The sequence below is a fragment of the Impatiens glandulifera genome, chromosome 1 (genome assembly GCF_907164915.1).
Source record: "Impatiens glandulifera chromosome 1, dImpGla2.1, whole genome shotgun sequence".
Taxonomy (NCBI): domain Eukaryota; kingdom Viridiplantae; phylum Streptophyta; class Magnoliopsida; order Ericales; family Balsaminaceae; genus Impatiens; species Impatiens glandulifera.
Window position 1 is genome coordinate 11,397,626 of NC_061862.1, and position 23,242 is coordinate 11,420,867.

Below are 23,242 nucleotides of genomic sequence, written 5' to 3' on the forward strand. Positions count from 1 at the left end.
CTTGAGAAAGTGATGATTTCTGATAAAAATAAAAATTAAAAAGCAACATAAATCAATCATACTAACTAAATCCTCCGTCTTTCAAGGTGTAGACGAACAGATGGAGGAATTTCTCTAAGAAGCCACTGACACTGGTATTCAAACCAATCAACATCCAAAATGCTTGGTTTACTAGTGTACCCCCAACTATCAAATCTTTTGTACATCTTCGTTTTGATTTCCCAAAAACCCATTCACCTTTACCTCGCTTATGGATCCATTAGGGTATTTCTCCATGACCTTTTCCTCTTCTATCCCCGTCTTGAATTTCATCGGCGAGCTCATGAAGAACGGTCTGTCCAACTGCAACATTAAGAATAAATTAATAATCTAATCATCAATAACTACTAGGAGGGGGAATGATTAATTTTGTATTACATTTAACTCCAATGTTTGTAACAAGGGAAAAGTCTTCAAGATATATCTAGCCCATATCAGTTTGTCTTCACTGTGGAATGGAACAACAGGCAAAACCAATCGCCTAATATTAGGGAATTCAGTCACTGGTTCAGGGTTGCTGAAATACTGGGCAACAAGCAACAATAACAACAACAACATCTTGGTTAGTTACAAGAAGATTAAATAAATAAATAAACTTGAAGGGAAGAAGGGGGATTTACTTGAAAAGTATTTTCCGGCGATAAAATTAGATTCTTCAGCATAAGGAAGTTAAGAGCCAATCTCGAGATGTTATCATCTAAATTGTTGGCATCCCATGTTGATGTAACGTAGCGTATAAAAGCATTAGTCAGTCTCGGGGTTTTCATAAATGACCAAGATATTAACCTTCCAGTGTATTCAAGTGTTTCGACATTGTCAGCACAAAGATGGATATGCTCAAGTTTGAAGCATTTCTTCAAAGAGATAAACATCAGACTTGTGTTGTTAGAAGAATTACCTATCCTCAGATCGGTGAGTTTATTACAGTAATGCAGAGTTAGGTCTTTAAGTACCGGGCAACTTTCTAGAAACTTTGTCAGCTTGTGATTTCTTATATTTAAATGTATAAGCTTAACGGAAATGAGATTGTTGGCACAGAAATTAATCTCCTTAAGTTTTGAGCAGTGCTTCAAGGACAAAACCTTCAACCGTGTGTTGTTCGAAGAATCGCCATTTCTGAGATGAGTGAGTTTAGTACATAAATGCAGACTTAAATTTTCAAGTAAAGGGCAACATTCTAGAACCTCCATAAGTTGAAGATCGTTTATATTTACATTTCGAAGCTTAAGGGAGACGAGTTAATCAAATTTCATGGAACATGAAGCTGGAACTAATTGGAGCCTGCAACCTGCTACTCGCAGATACTTTAGTGTCCCTTTATCTTCGGAGATGGTTAGAAGCCACGGAAAGTTGTAGCACTTCTGGAAGGATGAAGAAAGATCACTTGAGGGTAATTTTGAAAAATCAAGATCAATGGTCTCAACACCTTTTCCAAGGGCACAACTGATCCACCTATCTATAGATTCAGAAAAGAACTTCCCCAACCCAAAAGAAACGCGAAAAGAATTAATCTTGCCGTCACCTTTGAACCTCTGCTGCATAGTTTGGTCCACGTATTTCACAAAATAACTGTCTGCACCTACTGAATCTTCCATAAGCTTTTTACGGTCCAGTCCAAGTACATTAAGATGGTTAAATATGAGGTCAGTATGGTTAATCCAAATGTATTTCCATCTTTTCGATAAAATGCTCGTCCTCACTGCATCTTTCAGGTCCAGCTTACAAGTGATCATGCTCAGAATATCATTTGGCAACTCGCTAATGTAATCATTCGTTGTTTCCTGCAAGTTTACTTGAAAATGATCGATATCATTAACAATTAGTTATATAAATTAACAGGGTGGGTCGGTTTGTCTAGCTGGCTTTTTCGTACCGTCAATTTAGGGGCTTTGTGTCCTCGGCTCATCGCGCAATCCTCAGTAGTTATATGTAATTACACCTGCAAACAACAATTAATGGAACCTTTAAAGCATTTTGAGAATTCTAAAAAATCAACTAAGAGAACTCAACTATATAGCAAGTTATTATTAACAACAATGGAATTGGCATAAATGCAGATAAACCAAATTCCAACTAAGACTCATCACTGATACGATCTTATTCTTTTTTCAGCAGGTTTGAAAAGTATATCAGCAAAAAAAATTGAAATAGACAAAAGTAATATATAAAACAGGATGGTTTCTGCAGATTTGAGTTCTAGGTTCATTGCATAATCCTTCCAATCTAAGAGTAGGAAACAACTATGTAAATATGATGCTGAGACACAAACTAGACCGCATTAGTACTTAGATAGTCATCTTCTTCGATCAGTGATGAATCTCAGGGGCGAAGCCAGGATTTGAAACCTACCCGGGCTAATTTTTTATTAAAAAAATCTATCCGGGCTAGTTTTATAGTTTGCTGTCACCAATGCCTTTTAGCGACGAAAAATAACCTTTTAGCGACGGGAAATAACCAATAACGACGGTAATTTACCGTCGTTGTTGATAAAATACATAAAACTCTCACTTGGCTCCCATTGAATCTTTTATAATAATATTTATAGTTCTTGAGAATAAACCATGTTTTAGCACCAAAAGTACACATTCAAGTATAAAATCTTCTCTAATGCTGTCTCAACAAGCAAACAAGCACACATGGTTGAACTTGTCTTGTCTCCTAGGGTTTTTCAAAATTGAAATTGACAAAATTATATATAACATGAAGAATATTTCCAAACAAATCTAAAAACTTCACATTTCATTAAAGGGTAACGAAGAAAAAACAAACACCAAATCGATAAAAAAGATGAATATTACCGGGAGGGAGGGAGAGAAAAATTGCCGAGAGAGCTAAGCTAAGCTAAGCTAAGCTGAGCACGCATGGTTGATCTTTTTTTTTATCGCGTTTGTCAAATTGTGGTAGGGGAAAGAGCTATTATAGGGAACGAAAATTTTGCAAGCTAATACTTGGAAGGGTGACTAAATATTGATGATTAATCATAATTATTTAGCTCTCCTATTTATTTATAATTTTTTTCTTTCCCTTTATTAATAATTTATTTACATTATTAATTTATAAATATATATTAATTTATTTTATTATTTAATTTATTTATTTTAAAAAATTAAAATAATAATAAGAACAATAATAAAATAAAAAATAAAATTTATATATTTTAAATATATATTATATTTGATAAATATATATTTAAGAGAATAATAAAATAAATATAAAATTTTTTAATTTTATAAATTAATTATTTCTCTCCTTTATTAATATATATATATATATATATATATATATATATATATATATTTATTTACGTTAATAATTTATTTATTTATTTGTTTTTAAAATGAATTATAATAAGGAAAATAAGAATTTGTCAAGATCTAACCCATAGTATATTCAAAATAAATATAACTTAAATTATCAACTATTAATATTAAAACGTAAATAAAAAAAATAATTTATGATAAGAATTAACCCAATAATAATATAAAAGGAGATAATAGGTAACATTTTGAGTTAATTGATTCAATTTATAATATATTTTATAAGAAAATAAAATTTAAAAAAAAAATTAAAGAGAGAATGGGAGAAATAATTAATTTAAAAAAATTATATTTAACTTTTTATTCTCTTAAATATTTAAGAGAATATAATATATATTTTGTTATTTTTCTATTTGATTTATTATTGTCCTTATTAATATTTGAAATAAATTATTAATAAAAATTAAAGAGATAAAAAAAATTATTAATAAAAATTAAAGAGATAAAAAAAAATTATTAATGAAGATAAGAGAGAGAAATTATTAATGAATAAGAGAGATAAATAAACGTTTAAAATTATACTTAGTCATCTTACCTCACATATCTTATAGAGGAAAACAAATTAGGACTTATTTAATATATATATATATTACAGTAAGTTATTTTTCAAAAACTTGATAAACTATTTTTTTTTAAAAAAAGTGATAAGAAAAAGGATGACGTGACATTACATTGATTGAAAAAAAAAAAATAAGAGATTGAAATATTTAATGAGTACTATGTCATAGGTCTATTCTAATTTTTTTTTCCATTTAATTATCCTCACAACTAGAGAATAGTTACCTAATTTATAAATAATAGGAAATTAAGAGAAATGAGTTCGATATTTGGTTACGTATGGGAAAATGGTTTTTTAGACGGTATGTCCCACAATCCCTAAGGTCTCTACTTATTAATTTTGGCCGTTTTTTAAATATTTTTATGCTACCATTGGATCATATAAATAAAAAAACTTACATAAAATAAAAGCCAACAAAACCCAAATGAAAGGCTAGAACTAGACAAGACAAAATATAAAAAAAATATAAAGCAAAGGACAGTGGTTAGCCTTCACGGTCATAAAACCTGATTTTTGGCCGAGGTTTGAACCCAACTTATGGAAGAAGAAAAGGATCCAACCACGGTCGTTGTTCTTCTCTCGGTCAAAATCTACATCCTTTATCGAACAGTGTGCAACAACATCAGTCATCGGTCCCTAAGTATAGCAAGTGTCGGTCCTGGACTTATCGGGTGCAGTGGACGTCGATCTTGGCTTCAACAGCAGTAGGTGAAGACTCTCGGTCGTGGGCGTACAACAACATCGGTCCTCGGCTGGTCGGATGCACAAATGCTAGTCTCGATCTCCAACAATAGTAGGCGAAGAAACCCTCAGTCGCGGGTGTGCAATAACATCCACCGGGTGCCAATCTTTCGTAACTAACGTGTAGCGGCCTCCATCAGTCATAGGTAAGAATGAGCATTTGGATTATCCGAATCCGAACTATCCGAATTTCGAACTATCCGGACTATCCAAATTTCATATTTTACTATCCGAGTCCGAACTATCCGATATTTTTCGGATACGGATACGGATAATCCAAATTATCCGAAATATTTTGCACATTGTCTTGAATGCAATAATCACTATTATAAATATTTAAGAAAGTAATACATCAAAATAACACATATTTCAATATAATGTTCCACACAATTATAAAGAATGTAAAGAGTCACATGCTCCCAATTTTATATTATGTAAAGAATTTAAAGAGTCACATGCGTCTTTTACAGAAAGTGACTTGTCAGTTGGTCGTGAACAATACTAACTTATGACTTTGAATAGTTCGGATATCCGAAAATATTTTTTTAATTCCGAATCCGAACTAAAAAGTTCAGATTATCCGAATCTAAATCTGGAAAAAAAATCGGATACGGACTCGGATGTCGGATAACGGATTTTATGCTCACTCTTAGTCCCAGGTGCACAGCAGGTTTTGTCTTCGATCTATCGGGAGCACAAAGCGAGAGCCTGCCTTTAGTAGTAGTGGGTAGGGCTGCAAATGAGCCGAGCCGAGCTCCAGTTTGCTAAAACTCGAGCTCGACTCGATTAAGTATTTATTAGCTCGACTCAAACTCGAGCTCGAACGAGCTTAAAAATTTGAGCTCGAGTTCGACTTGACTATATTATCTACAAGCTCGGCTCGACTCGAAAGCTTGAACAAAAAATTAATTTTTAAGCTCAAACTTGAGCTCGAACTCGAACTCGAACCCGATTCGAGCTCGAACTCGAACCAAATTTATTTATAAAATTAAAATATCAATCTTTCATACACATTAATAAAAACATGATATTTCAAAATTAAAATATGAAACAATCATAACTATTCAAAATTCTAAAACATAATAATCCAATACATTAAATCACCATTATTAATCAAAATTCTAAAACATAAAATTCAAAAATTAAAATACAAAATTATAAAAATTGTTTGAACATTCAATATATTAATCTTTTTTAACTCATGTTCTTCAATCATAGCACACGTACAACTACCTGCATTCAATAATATGAAATGTTTAATCTTAAAAATAATTAATATAAAAAATAAATATTAAAACAAATAACTAAAATTTAACTTACTTTAAGATTTAGATACCGACAACAAAATTTCTTGATATGTCTTCTCTTTCTGAAAAAGTGAAAAATTAATTAAATAAGTGATAAAATTCAGTATGTAACATAAGAATTTAATAATAAAAACTTACTTTAGTCTTCTTTTTCATTCCATTTATATGTCGAAGCCAATCACCCCCACAAAGTAGAGTTTGCACTGTATTCGTAGATAGTGATGAACGGTAAGAATTAATGACTCTTGTTCTAGCACTAAATGTTGCTTCTGAAGCCACTGAAGTCACTGGGATTGCTAAAATGTCATCTACTATCTTAGATAATAATGGATGTTGCATTCTATTCATCCTCCACCATTCTAAACATGAAAAATCTTTAAAAATCTCATTCTTCTTTAGACGACATTTTCAAGATAATATGTCAATTCAGATTTCTTACTCTCCAAAGTTTCTACTTTTGCACAATAGTCATCAAAATCATCCCAATTATAAATAGAACTTTGATCTCTCTTAATATTTGAGGAATCAAAACTCTTAGATTTAGAGGAATAAGACGTTGCGTTACTAATTTCTTCATCAACATACTATTCATAAAGAGAATAAATTACCTCTTTAACTTTTAAGATATGCTTAGAGGCATCTAATTCAGAATAAAGCTTAGGAAAATAAAATTCAACTGCAAACATTTTCTTGGTTGGATCGAACACGTCAGCTATAGCCATCAATAGATTACAGTCACCCCAATACTTATCAAATTTTTTTTTCATTTTACTAGCCAGCTCCTTCAGAAATAAATCGCCATGTTATGCATATGTATCCAATGCTGACTTTATTTTTTGAACTTCTTGTAGAAATAAATTTGAAGTAGGATACTCACTACCTAAAATAATGTGAGTGGCCATCCAAAAAGCCTCTAACAATTAGCAAATCTTTTGAGCTTTATTCCATTCTTCATCATGAGGGCAACAACTATAAAATGGATCACATTCTTTAAACATCTTAAACACTTCTTTGAACTTTAGTGCACAACTTAACATCTCAAAAGTCGAGTTCCACCTGGTTTTGCAATCACGAATCAATTTTTTGTCCTTCAACTGTAATTGTTGTACACAGTCTGCAAATTGCACACGTCTTGCCTCAGAACGATTTACATGTTCTACATTTTCCCTTATATAACTTATAATATCTTCAATCTCTCTCAACCCATCTTGAACACACAAATTTAAGACATGTGCACAACAACGAACATGGAATAAATTTCCTCCGCATGCTAATTTTTTAGACCTTTGAATGATATCTTTCATATATCGAATAGCCGAATCATTGTTGGAAGCATTATCAACCGTAATAGTGAAAACCTTGTTTTCTATACCCCACTCTTTCATACACTTGAAAATGGCATCGGAAATTTGAAGACCTCCCCTTGGTGGTGGAATGTTAATAAAACTTAAAACTCTCTTCTGTAAATTCCAACAAGAATCAATCCAATGTCCAGTGACTACCATGTACTCAATTTTTTGATTCTTTGACTTCCAACAATCTGTTGTCAAACTTACTTTATTTACACACTCAAGACTTTTCTTCAATCTCTTTTTCTCCATCTCATAAATTTTCATGCAATCTTCTCTACAAGTCATTCGAGTAATCTTTTGCCATTCTGGCATTCCACGCTTCATCATTAAATTAAACCCCTCTTCCTCAAGAATGGTGAATGGATGTTCATTCATCATAATCCAATGAGCAACTGCTTCTCGCATTTGTTCCATATCAAATTTTTCATAATGCAAAGCAAAAATGGATGGTGAAGCTGAATCGGATGGCAAAAAATTCAACTTTGTTTGTTGTTCAGCAACTCACAAATTAAGTTTCTCATCACACAACTTAATCTATGCCTCAAAAGACTTGATGTGGATCCTGATTTATCAATTGTAAAGAGAGCATTACAATGTTTACATTTCGCTTTATGTCCATCAACTGTATCAAAATAATTCCAAACATCTGAAACTTTTTTCCTTTTCTTTATTTGGAATATCTGAAATTTTTTTCCTTTTTTATTTGGAATATCTCTTCCTCATTTTCTTCAGCCTTTTCTTGTGTTTCTGGACTAGATATTCTAGTTTCCGTGTTGATCTCAATTTCAACCTCATTAGATTCAGCTACGACACTATTTATGGTAAGTAAAAGAGACGACTCTTCCATAGACATACCTAATATTAATAAATATGTCAATTTTACCTATAATATACTTAAAATAAAATTATCAAACATCTAATATAAAAAAATTAATTGATCTAGGTATAAGCTAATTAACAAATAATGTTCAATTTATTATTTTTTTATATTATAATATATATTATTAATCTTATAAATTATTTTTTTCTCTAAACATATTATATATAATATATATATCCTTTTTTTCTCCCCATATTATATATAATAAATATATTAATTTTTTTTCCTTTAAATATTATATATATTATACTTTTATTATATAAAATATATTAAAATTTTTATCTCTTTCAATATTATATATAATAAATATTTTTTTATATATAATATATTAACTATTTTTATCCTAAATAATTATATATTATGATATACTAATTATTATATCCATAATATTTATTTTTATTATATATAATATATTAACCATTTTTATCTCTTTCAATAGTATATATCTTAGTCTTTTTTATAGAATAATCGAAAATATTATTCTATATATTCATTCAATTTATGTATAGAATAATTGAAGTCTAAGTTTATCCTAATAAATAAAAAAAAGATATATAAACATAATTATTTTTTAATACGAAAAAAAGATGAACAAGACTTACCTTATCATTGAGTTCACCACAATAAGATAGTTTTTTCCTTTCTTTGTTGTTGGATTTCCTTAAGGTAAGATAAGGTTAGATGAGAATGAAAGAAGAGGCGATTAGATGAAGAGTCGTAAATATGTTAGAAATTAGGGTTTTACTTATGGATTATGGGCCTTCATATGGGTTTTGAAGAGAAAGAGAGGGAAAAAATATATTATTTGAGTTTTAATATTAAAAAAAATTATATATTATATACTTAGGCTCGAAAAAGCTCGACAAGCCATCGAGCAAGCATTATATGAGCTCGAGCTCGACTCGAATTTTAAACGAGCCGGCTCAAGCTCGGTTAAAATTAAGCTCAAGTCGAGCTTTGACCGAGCGGCTCACGAGTGACTCACGAGTAACTTGACTCATTTGCAGCCCTAGTAGTGGGTGAAGGCTCTCGATCGTGGGATCCTATCGGGTGCAGAAACGTGACCAACAACATGTCTATTTCTTCGGTCATAGGAGAGCTACGGGTCTCCATTGGGTCTAGAAACATAGCCCTAAGAGACTAACTTAATGGTGCAAAAAACAACAAACATATATATATATATTGTTGGGCTTTCTTTGCCTAGAATATTCTTTTTGGATGATTGTCCCATATCGGAAGATGATGGGGGTTGGGGAAGTTTCTTAGTGTATAAAAGAAACTCTCCCCTCTTTGGTTTATTGCATCCAATATTTATTAGTTCTCTCTCGAACTATTCTGAGTATCTGTAATCCGTGTTAACGATTATAGTGAAATATTTTTCAGTGGCTCTACCCGTGGATTAGTCAGCAATTTTGCTAGATACCACGTTAAATCGGGTGTCGTTTTCATTCTGTCTTTTACTATTATTATTATCATTGTTCTTGCATCCGTTATAACAAACTGGTATTAGAGCAGGGTTGTTCAGATCTGCTCAGGCAAGAACGATGGTTGGATGTAAAAGTTTGAAAGCCGACAAGTTTACTGGGAGGAATAGTTTCAGTCTGTGGCAGATCAAGGTCCGGGCATTGTTGAAACAACACGGCCTATGGGCTCCCTTGATGAAGCCTGCACCTGTCCCACCACCTGCTGATATGAAGTCTTTGGAAGAAAAGGCACACTCAACATTGCTTTGAAGCAACGTCTACTCAGTCTACGTATGCAATAAGGTACACCTCTTAGAGACCATCTAGATCAATTAAATGCAATATTATTAGATCTGCGTAATATTGATATTAAGATAGATGATGAGGATGCTGCCTTGATTCTATTAGTTTCTTTACCAATATCATATGAAAACTTTAGGGAGTCTTTCATTAGTGGTAAAGATTCATTGGCTTTAGAAGAAGTTAGATCTGCCCTTCACAGTAGAGAATTGCGACATAGCTGTAGTGGCACTGTTTCGGATAGTCAAGTTGTTGGGCTAATTGCAAATAACCATCAGGGATATGGTAAACCGGGGAAAAAGAAGTTCCCCAAGAAACTAGTCAGTAGGGGTTCGAAACCAACAGATGTGTGCAATTACTGTAAGGAAAATGGACATTGGAAGAATGAATGTCCAAAGAAGAGACAAAGTCAACATGAGAAAGCACCATGTACTGTTGCAGTTGCTGAAGATGGTACAAATTCCGAAGAGGATATGGCCTTAGTTGCTGATGGTCACACACATTACACTGATGTGTGGGTTCTGAATTCTGGAACATCTTACCATATTTGTCCTAGGAGGGTCATTCTGAGTAGGAATGTTGTCTTTGATGAAAATTCCATGCTTAACCCAACTGTGAAGTTCACCATTCTGGTAGATTGTGGTGTCGAGAAACAGGTGGAACAGGAAATGACTGAGGCTAGTTGTAAAGTAGAGGAGAGTTTTCTCAACCACTTTCAGCGGTAGATTTTCCAGTTGCTCCATCATCATCTATAGAACATCAAAATCTAGCTCTTAATCGCCCTAGAAGAGCTAATTTTGGTGTACCTCCTTCAATGTATGGCTATGAGGACATGGTTGCCTATGCTTTACAGGTTGTAGAGGAAGTGGATCCTCATGAGCCATCCACCTACAAGGAAGCTGTTACGGGTAATGAGTCTGTCCAATGGCTTGCTGCCATGGGAGATGAGATGGCATCACTTCAAAAGAATCAGACATGGGAATTAGCTAGAATACCACCAGGGAGAAATGTTGTCACTTGTAAATGGTTGTTCAAGAAGAAGGAAGGGTTGTCACCAGCTGAGGGGGTTAAGTATAAAGCCAGGTTAGTTGCTAGAGGGTTCAGTCAGAAAGAGGGAGTGGACTATAATGAGATATTCTCACCAGTAGTCAGACATACTTCCATCAGGGTGCTACTTGCTATAGTTGCACATCAGGACCTGGAACTCGAATAGCTAGACGTGAAGACAACTTTCTTACATAGAGAGTTGGAAGAAGAGATATACATGACTCAGCCAGATGGTTTTCAGGAACTTGAAAAAGAGGAATATGTTTGCAAGTTGAAGAAGTCCTTATATGGACTAAAACAGTCCCCGAGGCAGTGGTATAAGCGGTTCGATAGCTACATGTTTAAGATTGGCTATTCAAGGAGTCTGTATGACAATTGTGTCTACTACAACAAGCTCAAAGATGGTTCCTTCATCTATTTGGTATTGTATGTAAATGATATGTTGCTAGCTGCTGAGAAGAAGTCTGACATTCAAAAGTTGAAGGGACTACTCAGTATAGAATTCGAAATGAAGGATTTAGGTGATGCTAAGAAAATTCTGGGAATGGAGATCTACAGAGATAGAAGTCATAAGAAGTTATTCTTGTCACAGAAGGGGTATATTCAGAAAGTTCTATCAAGGTTTGGAATGGCTATTGCTAAGCCCATTGATACTCCTAGTGCTTCAAATGCACATCTGTCTGTAGCATTTGCACCTAAATCATCTCAGGAAAAGGAATACATGTCACATGTTCCTTATGCTAGTGCAGTGGGAAGCTTGATGTATGCTATGGTCTGCACTAGACTGGATCTTGCACATGCTGTTAGTGTTGTCAATAGGTTCATGGGAGACCCTGGTAAGGAACACTGGCAAGCAGTGAAGAGGATTTTCCGCTACCTCAGGGGTACATCTGATATTGGTCTCAGTTATGGTGGTGATAGTCAGTGTCTAGTATTTGGTTACTCAGATTCTGACTATGCTGGAGATGTAGACAGTAGAAGATCGATGACCGGTTATGTATTCACGCTTGGTGGTTCTGTTGTGAGTTGGAAGGCTACTCTGCAGCCGACAGTAACCTTGTCTACTACAGAGGCAGAATATATGGCCTTGACAGAAGCTGCTAAGGAGGGAATCTGGTTGAAAGGATTGGTTAGTGACTTGGGTCTACACCATGATCAGGCTTTAGTGTACTGCGACAGTTTGAGTGCAATATGCTTAACCAAGGATCAAGTTCACCATGAAAGAACAAAACACATTGATGTGAGGTACCATTTTCTGAGAAGTGAGAAGAGGATCAAGGTAAACAAAGTGGGGACTACAGACAATCCAGCTGATATGTTTACCAAGCCGGTTCTGCAAAGCAAGTTTCAACACTATTTGAACTTGCTCAATGTTAGAAGTTGTTGATTGCCCTTGAAGGGGCAAGGCCTGAGGCAGAGCAGGTCACATCTGAGAATTCAGTGTAATGCATATGTTTTGTTTATCTGGGCATTTAGTGTAATGCATATGTTTTGTTTATCTGGGCATTCAGTGTAATGCATCTGGCACATTTGGTATTTAAAATACATCTGGTGCATCTGGCTATCTGGGAAAATATTCAAGTCAAGGTGGAGATTTGTTGGGCTTTCTTTGCCTAGAATATTCTTTTTGGATGATTGTCCCACATCGGAAGATGATGGGAGTTGGGGAAGTTTCTTAGTGTATAAAAGAAACTTTCCCCTCTTTGGTTTATTGCATCCAATATTTGTTAGTTCTCTCTCGAACTATTCTGAGTATCTGTAATCCGTGTTAACGATTATAGTGAAATATTTTTCAGTGGCTCTGCCCGTGGATTATTCAGCAATTTTGCTAGATACCACGTTAAATCGGGTGTCGTTTTCAATCGATCCCAGCCCACACATATACTTTCAGAAACATTAATAACATGTATATAAACTATATAAAATAAAAATCATATATCTAACATTTATAAAGTTAAAACCAAAGCTAAGAATGAAAGTATATATATATTTTTTTAAGGTTAGATTTTTAGATTCTTTGGAAATGTTTTTGATTAAAGGTCTCAAATCCAACATTAAATCATAATTCTTCCAAAGCTTTGAACGTTCAAAGAGTTTATTAAACAGTTTTAGCTCAGAACGATCCATATTCAAATAATGATCAAAAGTTTTTGACTAAGGTTTTTCAAATGGCTATTTCTTGAGCCGATTTTGATTTTTAAAAAGTTTTGGGTCAAGTGACCCTCATATAATTTTAATTTCAGTTTTGTTCGATTTTTTTGTTTTATTTATTTACATTTTAATTTAGTTTCCATGTTTATATAGTGAAAGCAGTCAATTAAAAAAACTTAGTTGGCAAATTTTATATGCAATTACATTATATAATAGAAAAAGGCAAGTACAACATTATATTGAATGTAAAAAACAAAGACAAATTAGAGAAATCAAGAAGCTTACAAAAATATACATTCTTAATTTCGGGGAGATGAAAACCTTAAGCCTTAAAGATAATATATATATATATTCTATGCAAGTTGAATTAATAAAAAGTTTATTATATATTATAATAAAAATAACTGAAAATAAAACTGTGTATATATAAAAAAATATTAAGAGAAAAATTTAAAAAAATATATTTTATGTGATCGAGTTAAGTCTTGACCTCAATATATACATATAATTCATTCATTTCTCAAATTAACAACTACATACATCATTTATTACATCTTTGTAGTTTGCATGACATAATTACCTTTTTAATTCTAAACATCATTCTCTATCAAACTAGCATTTAGCCCGTGCATTTGTACGAGTAATAATATAAAAAACCGTGAAAAAAATTACGGATAACATTTTTAATTTTATTTTTAATCGTTTTAAGTTTTTATGGAGTCAACCCACAATTCGACCCAAATATCCATTTACTCAACATCATTATACACTGTCTTAAAATACGTAATGAAAAATCTGATAATTCGATTGAAAATCTTATATTTTTTAAGAATAGACAAATGTTTTGTTTTGTTTTGTTTTATAGAATATTTTTTACACTCGACCCAAGTATCCAAATTAACCACAGCTCTCGACCCGACAATCCGGACACTTTAAAAATTAAGCATCATTATATATATATAGATTAGTTAGTTAAAAAGTTAAACTTATATTAATATTAGAACGTCCGCGTTTATCAAATTTTGTGTTGAATTTACAATATAAATTCTTTGTAGCCTAGTTGGTTAAAGATTTATACTTGTTTTGTTAGGTTGCAAGTTCGAACCATACCTCTATCATTTTTAATATTATTTTTAACCGTTTTAAATTTAAAAACGGGTCAACCTACAATCCGACCCAAGTATCCAAATTAACCACAGCTCACGACCCGGCAATCCGGACACTTTAAAAATTAAGCATCATTACATATATAGATTAGTTAGTTAAAAAGTTGAACTTATATTAATATTAAAACGTTCCGCGTTTATCAAATTTTGTGTTGAATTTAAAATATAAAGTCTTTGTAGCCTAGTTGGTTAAAGAATTGTACTTGTTTTGTTAGGTTGCAAGTTTGAACCATACCTCTAGCATTTTTAATATTATTTTTAACCGTTTTAAATTTAAAAACGGGTCAACCCACAATTCGACCCAAGTATCCAAATTAACCACAGCTCTCGACCCGGCAATCCGGACACTTTAAAAATTAAGCATCATTATATATATATAGATTTGCACACTTATATACTATTATTTATTTTTCTTAAATGATGCATTATTAACACTCACTCAAATCCCTCTCAAATTCGCACATTATGAGCTTAATTTTTTTTTTCTTCTGGGATCTCTCTTTGAAAAATATTGTTTTGAAAATAATGTGATTGAAAATAATTTTAAGGTTATCAAAAAATTAAATTTTAGAAAACATTAGGCTTTATAAACAACTGCATAACTTACCATCCTGTCGAATCTAAAAAAAATATGAGATATTTAATAAAAAGTATGTCATAGGCCTACTTTAATTTTTTTTTTCGATTTAATTATCTTCACGACTAGAGAGTAGTCACATAATTTATAAAATATTAGGAAATTAAGACAAATGAGTTTGATGTTTGGTTATGTGTGGGAAAAAGATTTGTAGACGTTATGTCCCACAACGCCACTAAGATCTATACTAATTAATTTTAACCATTTTTAAAACTTCTTACGTTGTACAATGTTTAAAAAAATTTATACTACCCTATGATCATATAAGTCATAAACTTGCCTAAAATAAAAATCAACAAAAACCCAAATGAAAGCCTAGAATTAGACGAGACAAAATATATGAAAAATACAAAGTAGAGGATTGTGATTAGCCTCCACAGTTGCAAAACTTGATTTTTGACCAAAGTATGGACCCATCTCGGTCATGGATGAAGAAAAGGAGCCAGCCTTGGCCGATGTCCTTCTCTCTATCGAAATATGCATCCTCGGTTGAGAGCAGTGCACAATAGTATCGATTCTCAATCCCAGTACAACCAAGGGAGGAGCTATGTAGCAGGGCGGTGGCAGCAGGTTGTAGTCTAGGCTAAACTTTGTTAAAACATTATATTATATTATTTTATATATATATATATATTTAACCAAAAAAAAAGGCTTTGTCTAATTGGCTTTAGAGCTAAACGGTATAAAGGAAGTAAGGTAAGGTGACCCAACATGTCTCACCCTTACTTTTATAAAAATTAATTAAATTAATAATTTATATAAATATAAGGGTAAAATAGTTTTTATATTTCTTAATTTTAAACTATTTCAAAAATTTATAAAAAATATAAATTAATATTTAAAAATAAGTTAAAATAATTAATTTGATTTGATATATTATTTATTCTTCCAAAATGATTTATAGGCATTAAAATTCTATAATCGTCTTCCCGGGTATCTAATCACTTGATAATATGTTTTTACCACGATTTTTTTTTTCTTGTTTTCATGTTTTGTTTTCCTTTTCATATATTCTTACAAAATTAGGCTGAAATCTACTAAATTAGACTTTCATATTTTCTTTATTTATATAATTAGTTTTGCTTATTTAAAATTTAATTAATTTAACTTCTCATGTTTTCTTAATCTAATATTTCTCCTATATAGTTTTAAATTTATAAATTTGTTTGAAATCGAGTATTCTATCTTTTATTAGATTTCATATATTTATTTTATTTTAGTAAGGGTATTCGTGGAACGGTTTGATTAATATGTTTACTTATGACCCGTATTAGTGTAATACCTATCTTTTTAGCTGGATTCTCCCTGGGGTACAACAATCTATTTAAAATTTTCTCTCCTATGCGGTTAATTATCGTGAGAGATAAAGATCAATTTGATTTTTTTTATTATATATATTATGTTATTTTTGAATTAAGGAGAACTAGCATGACACCCCACAGCCATGACCTCCACTTTAATTAAAAGCTTTCCGTGACCTTTTAGTCATATATATTTTATTTTAAGAACTCAAACAAATAGTTCTTATTTATTTTAATATTATCAATTTTTGAAATTTAAATTGGTATCCGAGCTTAACAAGGAAAAACTCCTGAAAATGAATTAATGAAAGAGCAATATCACTTCTCAATTCTACTTGAAAACGTAAAACTTGATAAACACAACTATATCTATTGAAAATCACAAGGTACTCTTATTATTATAGATTATGATTTTATGGATGTTGTATAAGAGAATTGAAAATATCTTCCCAAATTTATTCAAAAAATGGATGATCAAAGGAATACAATTCAAATCAATAATCTAAAATTTAAACATGCGTATCCAATATCAAAGGGTACTTGCATGACTCTTTTCAACATTGACTGACGAGATTCGTCAACAAATCTCAAAATTATCTTCATCACAAAAAATATGAGAAACCCTAGAGAAGTCATATGTTTCTCAATCAAAGAGTTGACTATTTCAATTACGAAGTCAACTCCTAAACGCACACAAAGGTAGTGACTCTCTTCTTAACTTCATTCAACATATTAGAAACATGTTAGATTCACTTATCGTTGTTGGATAATATGTATTTGAGAAAGATTTGCAACTAACTATACCCAACGGACTCAAAGATGAATTCAAGTCGATGATATCTTCTCTAACTTCTGGACAAAATCTATCATTTAATGAGATGACAAATATCCTTCTAAATCATGAATGACTTATATTTAAGAAAATAATTTTTATTATGAAAATATTTGTCCCTCAGACGTTTCGGCGAATGTAAATTATATTTATGGACGTAGAGGCGGAAAGAACCGATGATAATAATCGTCCGCAATGTAAATTTTGTTATAAAATTGTCCATCATTCAGAAAATTGTTTTTATATTCCACCTTGTCAAATATTTAATGTAAAAGGACATAATGCTCTTGAGTGCCCTCATTTTAGTCCTTCTACAAATCATACGATAATGTTAGTTACATCATCTAATATTGCGGATCTCATTTGGTGTTCAGATTTAGGTGATACCGATCATATCACATTTGACCTTAATAATCTATACGTACATACTCCTTAAAGTAAAAAATATGTCTCTAAATATTTATAATATTGGTACTACTAAAATTTTAAATCAACGAAAAGCTCTCTACTTACGTAGTATCTTACATATTCTGAATATTACTAAAAATCTAATGAGTGTCACAAGATTTTAATTGAATAATAACGTGTTTTTTGAATTCCACCTAAATACTTGTCTTTTTAAAGACCTAAGATACAAAGACGGTTCTTCTTAAACTACTACTCAAGGACTAACTTTATTGTATTGACCCTATTGAATGTTTTTCTTCAACATGTTCTAATAAGCAAGTGTTTATTTGTATTCGATATCCGACTCAAATTCGGCATGCACGACTCGAACATCCTTCTAGCACTATTACATCTTTAGTTATATGACACTTTAAATTAACAGTTTCAAGTAATAATACTATTTTATTTTGTGGATCATGCCAATATGGGAAAACACATAAGTTACATTTTCTAACTTCTAAATCTACATCTATGGTTTCTTTAGACCTAATTCATTCGGATGTTTGGAGATCTGCTCATTAATTTTCATATATTGTTATTTTGTACATTTGTGGATGATTTTAGTAAATTTACATGGATATATCCCCTAAAGAAAAAGTATAATATTTTGGATATGTTTATCAACTTTTTTCGACTCGTTGCAATTTTGTTTAGTCGTAAAATTAAAATTTTGCAAATTGATTAAAAAGAACACAAAAAATATCAAATTATTAATGGATTATCATGGTATTTTACATCGTTTAGGCCACATACTAGTGAGCAAAATTATATTGCTGAACGAAAAATTACATAAATTAGTTTCACTTTATTAAATGGGCCACAGAGAAGAAAAAAGGTTTAATATACCATTTATATATATTGATGCTTAAAGTCAACAAGCCCCACAATAATCCACATCATCAAGTTTATAATCCACATCATTAGGTATTTTCTCTTTCTTCTCTCCTACTCTCTCTTTCTTAATTAAATTTTAAATTTTAATTAAATATATTTTATCTTATATTTTTTTCATTCCTAATTAATTTCTCGCCCATTAATTATATATATATATATATATATATTCTCACAATTATAAAATATATATTTTTTTTATTAATAATTTATATATATATATATATCACTAATCATAAAATATATTTTTTATTAATAATTTGTATATATATTAAATGTAGTTAGTTATCTTTTATATATATATATATATATATATATATATATATATATATATATATATTATATTATTTTTCATCATTAATTTTATATAAATATATTTTATCTTTTATTAGATAATTTTTTTCTCTCATATATATATATATATATATATATATATATAAATAATTTTTTGTTAATATAAAATTTTACTAAATGGTAATAAATAATAAATACAAAATATATATACATACACAAAATAATAAAATTATTTCAACAATCTCAAGTCCTTTTACGGTTTTTTTTATTAATATAAAAATTAACTAATTGATAAAAAATATTAAATATAAAATATGTACATACACAAAACAATGAAATTATTTCAACAATCTCAAGTGATCTAACGATTAAAGTATTCACATTTTATGTTTAAAACTAGAGTTTGAATACCAAAACATACAAATTTAGATTTCCAAGAATGCATTATTGACTATAATATATGGTGGCGCAACTTTTAAACAAAGAATACGAAAACTGTGAAGTCATAATTAGTGGTTGGTTTGGCGTGCATTTGAAAGTATGAGGTCACGAGATGAGGTCACGAGATGGAGGTCGGGTGGTGGGTGGTTTGTCAAGTGTGGTCGGAATTAGTTATTTGTTTAACGATCATTTGAAAGTGTGAGGTCATGAGATGGAGGTTAGGTGGTGGATGGTTTGTCGAGTGTGAGGTCGGAATTAGTTGTTTGTTTAACGATCATTTGAAAGTGTGAGGTTATGAGATGGAGGTCAAGTGGTGGGTGGTTTGTCGAGTGTGAGGTCGGAATTAATTGTTTGTTTGACTATCATTTGAAAGTGTGAGGTCACGAGATGGAGGTCGGGTGGTGGGTGATTTGTCGAGTATGAGGTCAGAATTAGTTGTTGGTTTAACAAGCATTTAAAAGTGTGAAGTCACGAGATGGAGATTAGGTGGTTGGTGGTTTGTTGAGTGTGAGGTCGGAATTAGTGGTTGGTTTTGTGAGCATTTAAAAGTGTGAGATCACGAGATGGAGGTCGGGTGGTGAGTGGTTTGTCGAGTGTGAGGTTGAAATTATTTATTGGTTTGACGAGCATTTGAAAGTGTGAGGTCACGAGATGGAGGTTGGGTGGTGGGTGGTTTATTGAGTGTGAGGTCAGGATTATTGGTTTGTTTGGCGAGCATTTGAAAGTGTAAGGTCACGAGTGGTGGGTGGTTTGTCGTGTGTGAGGTCGAAATTAGTGGTTGGTTTGGCGAGCCTTTAAAAGTGTGAGGTCACGAGATGGAGGTCGGGTGGTGGGTGATTTGTCAAGTGTGAGGCCAAAATTAGTTATTTGTTTAACGATCATTTGAAAGTGTGAGGTCACGAGATGGAGGTCGGGTGGTGGGTGGTTTGTCGAGTGTGAGATCAGAATTAGTTGTTTGTTTAACGATCATTTGAAAGTGTGAGGTCATGAGATGGAGGTCAGGGGTTGGTGGTTTGTCGAGTGTGAGGTCGGAATTAGTTGTTTATTTGACTATCATTTAAAAGTGTGAGGTCACGAGATGGAGGTCGGGTAGTAGGTGATTTGTCGAGTGTGGGGTCAAAATTAGTTGTTGGTTTAGCAAGCATTTAAAAGTGTGAAGTCACGAGATGGAGATTAGGTGGTGGGTGGTTTGTTGAGTGTGAGGTCAGAATTAGTGGTTGGTTTTGTGAGCATTTGAAAGTGTGAGATCACGAGATGGAGGTCGGGTGGTGGGTGGTTTGTCGAGTATGAGGTCGAAATTAGTTATTGCTTTGACGAGCATTTGAAAGTGTGAGGTCACGAGATGGAGGTCGGGTGGTGAGTAGTTTGTCGAGTGTGAGGTCAGAATTAGTTGTTGGTTTGGCGAACATTTGAAAGTGTGAGGTCACGAGATGGAGGTCGGGTGGTGGGTGGTTTGTCGAGTGTGAAGTCGAAATTAAAGATTTGTGGTTGAGTTTAACGAGAGATAAGAGATATCTCATTAATTGAGGTTGACTAAGATTGGCGTGTAATTCCCGATGGGATAAAAAAGATATATGAAAAAGTGTGAGTTACAAGATAATGATCAATTGAGGTGTTAAGTGAGGTGCCAAAGGATAAAATATATGTTAACATTAAATTTAAGATTAAACTTAAAGTTTACCAACCAAAATCAATTTTAAATTTATTAAATATTTTATCTAAAATATTTATAAATAAATAATATTATATATATATTTTTATCCGAATTGATGTTATTTATATATAATTATTGATCATTATAATTAATGAGAAATATTAGTTTACTTTTCTTAAAGTTTTATAACAAAATTGTATCCATGATAATATAGAAAAAGAGTATTTATATAAAAAAAAATTTTGAAGTTCAGGAATTGAGAGGAGGGCTACCTTACCAAAAAAAAAAAACTGGTATGTCATATTATAGATTTAAACTAGTTATCTTAATAAACATTTAACTAACTATAAAAGATTAAATATGTATTCTCTCAGCAACCATATAAAAAAACCTAAACTTAATAGTTGTATTGAAATAAATTATTATAAAAAAAACATTCAGATTAGGAGAAGAAAAACAAACTTATTTCAAGTTCCTCCTATCTATCCTACATAAACAAAACCTAAACCAATGAATCTTGAGAAAGTGATGATTTCTGATAAAAATTAAAAGTAACATAAATCAATCATACTAACTAAATCCTCCGTCTTTCAAGGTGTAGACGAACAGATGGAGGAATTACATTAAGAAGCCACTCACACTGGTATTCAAACCAATCAAATTCCAAAATGCTCTGATCATCGGTGTAACCCCAACTATTAAATGTTCTGTACACCTTCTTGTATGGACTAAGGGTCAATTCTCTAAGCCCTGATAAATTCTCTAACAAATACTTTACCAAATCGACTCCGTTTTGATTTCCCAAAAACCCATTCACCTTTACCTCGCTTATGGATCCATTAGGACATTTCTCTATGACCTTTTCCTCTTCTTCTATCCCCATCTTGAAATTTATCGGCTGCCTCAGGAAGAACGGTCTGTCCAACTGCAACATTAAATTAATAATCTAATCATCAACAACAACTAGGAAGGTGAATGATTAATTTTGTCTTACATTTAACTCCAATGTTTGTAACAAGGGGAAAGCCTTCAAGATATATCTAACCCATATCAGTTTGTCTTCACTGTGGAATTTAATAACAGGCAAAACCAATTGCCTAATATTAGGGAATTCAGTCACTGGTTTAGGGTTCTTGAAATACTGGGCAGCAAGCAACAATAACAACAACAACATCTTGGTTAGTTACAAGAAGATTAAATAAATAAATAAATAAACTTGGAGGGAGGAAGGGAGATTTACATGTAAAGAAATTTCCGACGATAAAATTAGATTCTTCAGCATAGGGAAGTTGAGAGCAAATCTAGAGATGTTATAATCCAAATTTGTGGCATCCATTGTTGATCTTTCTCCATCATAACAAAGGTAGCGTATAAAAGCATTAGCTAGTCTCGGGGTTTTCATAAATGACCACGATATTAACTTTCCTGTGTATTCAAGTCTATCGACATTGTCAGCACAAAAATCGATATGCTCAAGATTGTAGCAGCGCATCAAGGACAAAACCTTCAACCGTGTGTTGTTCAAAGAATCGCCATTTCTGAGATGGGTGAGTTTATAGCAGTCATGCAAACTTAATTTTTCAAGTAAAGGGCAACATTCTAGAACCTCCTTAAGTTGAAGATCGTTTATATTTACATTTAGAAGCTTAAGGGAGATGAGTGAATCAAATTTCATGGAACATGAAGCTGGAACTAATTGCAACCCGCAACCTGCGACTCGCAGATGCTTTAGTGTCCCTTTATCTTCGGAGATGGTTAGAAGTAACGGAAAGTTGTAGGACTTGTGAAAGGATAAAAAAAAACTGAAGGGGAATTTCGAAAAATTAAGATCAATGGTCCTAACACCTTTTTGAAGGGCACAACTAATCCACCTATCTATAGATTTAGAAAAGAACTCCCCCAACCCAAAATCAACGCAAAAAGAATTAATCTTGCAGTCTCCTTTGATCCTCTGCTGCATAGTTTGGTCCACATATTTCACAAAATAACTGTCTGCACCTATGTATACTGAATCTTTCAAAAGATATGTTCTGTCCGGGTCAAGTAGGTCCAGTCCAAGTACATTAAGAGTATTAAATATGAGGTTAGTATGGTTAATCCAAATATATTTCCATCTTTTTGATAAAATGCTCGTCTTCACTGCATCTTTCAGGTCCAGCTTACGAGTGATCATGCTCAGAATATCATTTGGCAACTCACTAATGTAATCATTTGTTGTTTCCTGCAAGTTTAATTGAAAAAGATCGATATCATTAACAATTAGTTATATAAATTTTCGTACCATCAATTAACAGGGTTGGTCGGTTTGTCTATCTGGCTTTTTCGTACCATCAATTTAGGGGCTTTGTGTCCTCGGCTCAACGCGTAATCCTCAGTAGTTAGATGTAAATACACCTGCAAACAACAATTAATGGAACCTTTAA

At 32.0% G+C, this 23,242-nt stretch overlaps 2 protein-coding genes across 2 annotated transcripts; both read right to left on the reverse strand.

The window, feature by feature from the left end:
* LOC124921476 lies at window positions 1-22,274 on the reverse strand. Its single transcript, XM_047462145.1, has 4 exons — window positions 22,060-22,274; window positions 21,814-21,960; window positions 21,535-21,744; window positions 1-206 (listed from the first exon to the last, which is right to left on the reverse strand). Exons 1-4 carry the CDS (start codon window positions 22,219-22,221, stop codon window positions 66-68), a joined length of 660 nt encoding a protein of 219 aa, XP_047318101.1. The 5' UTR covers window positions 22,222-22,274; the 3' UTR covers window positions 1-65.
* On the reverse strand, window positions 1,107-2,093 carry LOC124921477 (putative F-box protein At1g32020). The gene is made up of 2 exons (XM_047462146.1): window positions 1,913-2,093; window positions 1,107-1,820 (listed from the first exon to the last, which is right to left on the reverse strand). The coding sequence occupies exons 1-2, from the start codon at window positions 1,943-1,945 to the stop codon at window positions 1,278-1,280; spliced, it is 576 nt and encodes a 191-aa protein (XP_047318102.1). The 5' UTR covers window positions 1,946-2,093; the 3' UTR covers window positions 1,107-1,277.
* Window positions 22,275-23,242: the final 968 nt, after the last annotated feature.